We start from the raw sequence: 1980 nt of genomic DNA on the forward strand, positions 1-1980 counted from the left end.
TAACAGTTTTATGGTGGAGTATTTAGACTTTCTATATGTAATATCATGTCATCTGCTAATAGAGACACTATCAATTTTTCCTTTTTGTATTTAAATTTTTTTGTTTTTCTTTGACTAATTTTTCCAGCTAAGACTTTCAATACTATGTTAAATAAAATAAAAGAGTGAGTATTCGTGTCTTGTTCCTTATCTTAGAGGAAAAGTTTTCAGCTTTTTACAATTGACCATAAATTAGTTGTGAGTTTTTCCTATATGGCCTTTTTTTATGTTGAGATACAGTCCCTCTATACCTATTTTATTGAGAGTTTATATCATGGATGGATATTGCTCTCCTCAGAGTAGCATTCTGGTTTAGAATAGAAAATTAAACTAAAATGTAATTCAGCAACTTCAGAAAGGGAAACTAATGGCTTGTGAGCTACTTCTCTTCTTTTTGAAAAAAAAAATTCATTAAGGTATAGTTGATTTACAGTGTTGTATTAGTTTCAGGTATACAACAAAGTAAATCTGTTGTACATATATATAGACCCACTCTTTTTAGATTATATTCCCATATAGGCCATTTCAGAGTATTGAATAGAGTTCCCTGTGCTATACAGTAGATCCTTATTAGTTATTTATTATATAGTAGTATGTATATGTTAATCCCAATCTTCCAATTTATCCCATCCCTTTACCCCTGGTAACCATAAGTTTATTTTCTACACCTATAGCTCTATTTCTGTTTTGTAGATAAACGTATTTGTAGCATTGTTTTAGATTCTCCTAGGCATTACCTATGGAGAAGGCACTGGTGACCCACTCCAGTACTCTTGCCTGGAAACTCCCATGGACGGAGGAGCCTGGTAGGCTGCAGTCCATGGGGTCGCTAAGAGTTGGACATGACTGAGCGACTTGACTTTCACTTTTTACTTTCATGCATTGGAGAAAGAAATGGCAACCCACTCCAGTGTTCTTGCCTGGAGAATCCCAGGGACAGGGGAGCCTGGTGGGCTGCTGTCTATGGGGTCGCACAGAGTTGGACACGACTGAAGTGACTTAGCAGCAGCAGGCATTACCTATGTGCTTCACCATCACCAGATTAGTAGTGGTGTGTGGGACTTGTCTCTTTGTATTAAAAAACTATCCCTTGGGGTGATACTTCACTGAATCTTATTTTTTAATACATATTCTTATTTTCCCTATAGAAAAGAGGTTTGTTTCTTGAAGTAGCAAAAGATTATAGCATGCAGCTGAAGTTTAGAGTGAATCTTTCTCCCACCTCTGTTCTGCTGCCTGCTTCAATGAGGCAGTTAATTATGATTGTATTTGCCATTTCTTTGTAAATGTTTATCTAGTTTATAAGACTAAATATAACAATATCTCTCCCACTCTTCCCTTTTAATTTTAGGATACAGAAATGGTTGATTTAGATTCAGATGGACCTGGTACTTCATCTGGAAGAAGGGTGAGTGGATAAATGAACTGCTAATAAGAAAAAATTCAAGCTTCCTGCATCAAGGATCCCTAAGACCAACTCCACAAATTTGGAGAGTTGCTAGAAAGACTTATAGAACTTAGTATATATACTTGTTGCTGTTGTTTAGTTACCAAGTTGTGTCTGAGTCTTTGCGACCCCATGAACTCTAGCCTGACGGACTCCTCTATCAATGGGATTTCCCAAGGAAGAATACCGGAGTGGGTTGCCATTTCCTTTTCCAGGTGATCTTCTCAACCCAGCAATCAAGCCCTTGTCTCTTCTGTTGGCAGGTGGATTCTTTATCACTGAACCACCAGGGAAGCCCTATGTATATTTGTTAACTCATTGCTAAGGTTTATGACAGTGACAAAGTAAACATACAAAGCTGGAACACAGAAAAAAAGATACTGGCAGAGCCTGGAGGAATCTATGTGCAGGTTTCCTTATGCACTCTCTCTCCTCTGAAAGGCCACACAGAGTACGCTCTTTCCCCACAATGAAAATGTAGCAATATGTGAGTG

The 1980-nt window shown here is 37.6% G+C and overlaps 1 protein-coding gene across 1 annotated transcript in view; it reads left to right on the plus strand.

Annotated features, from left to right (window-relative positions):
• LOC104987422 (bromodomain and WD repeat-containing protein 3-like) overlaps nt 1-1584 on the plus strand; it is a 7521-nt gene extending 5937 nt beyond the window's left edge. The window contains exon 6 of the mRNA XM_010838323.1: nt 1391-1584. Coding sequence (XP_010836625.1) covers nt 1391-1459 — 69 coding nt within the window. The 3' untranslated portion in view covers nt 1460-1584. The remainder of the gene's footprint in view (nt 1-1390) is intronic.
• The last annotated feature ends 396 nt before the right edge of the window (nt 1585-1980 follow it).

The sequence above is a fragment of the Bison bison genome, unplaced genomic scaffold, assembly GCF_000754665.1.
Source record: "Bison bison bison isolate TAMUID 2011002044 unplaced genomic scaffold, Bison_UMD1.0 scf7180017846041, whole genome shotgun sequence".
NCBI lineage: Eukaryota > Metazoa > Chordata > Mammalia > Artiodactyla > Bovidae > Bison > Bison bison.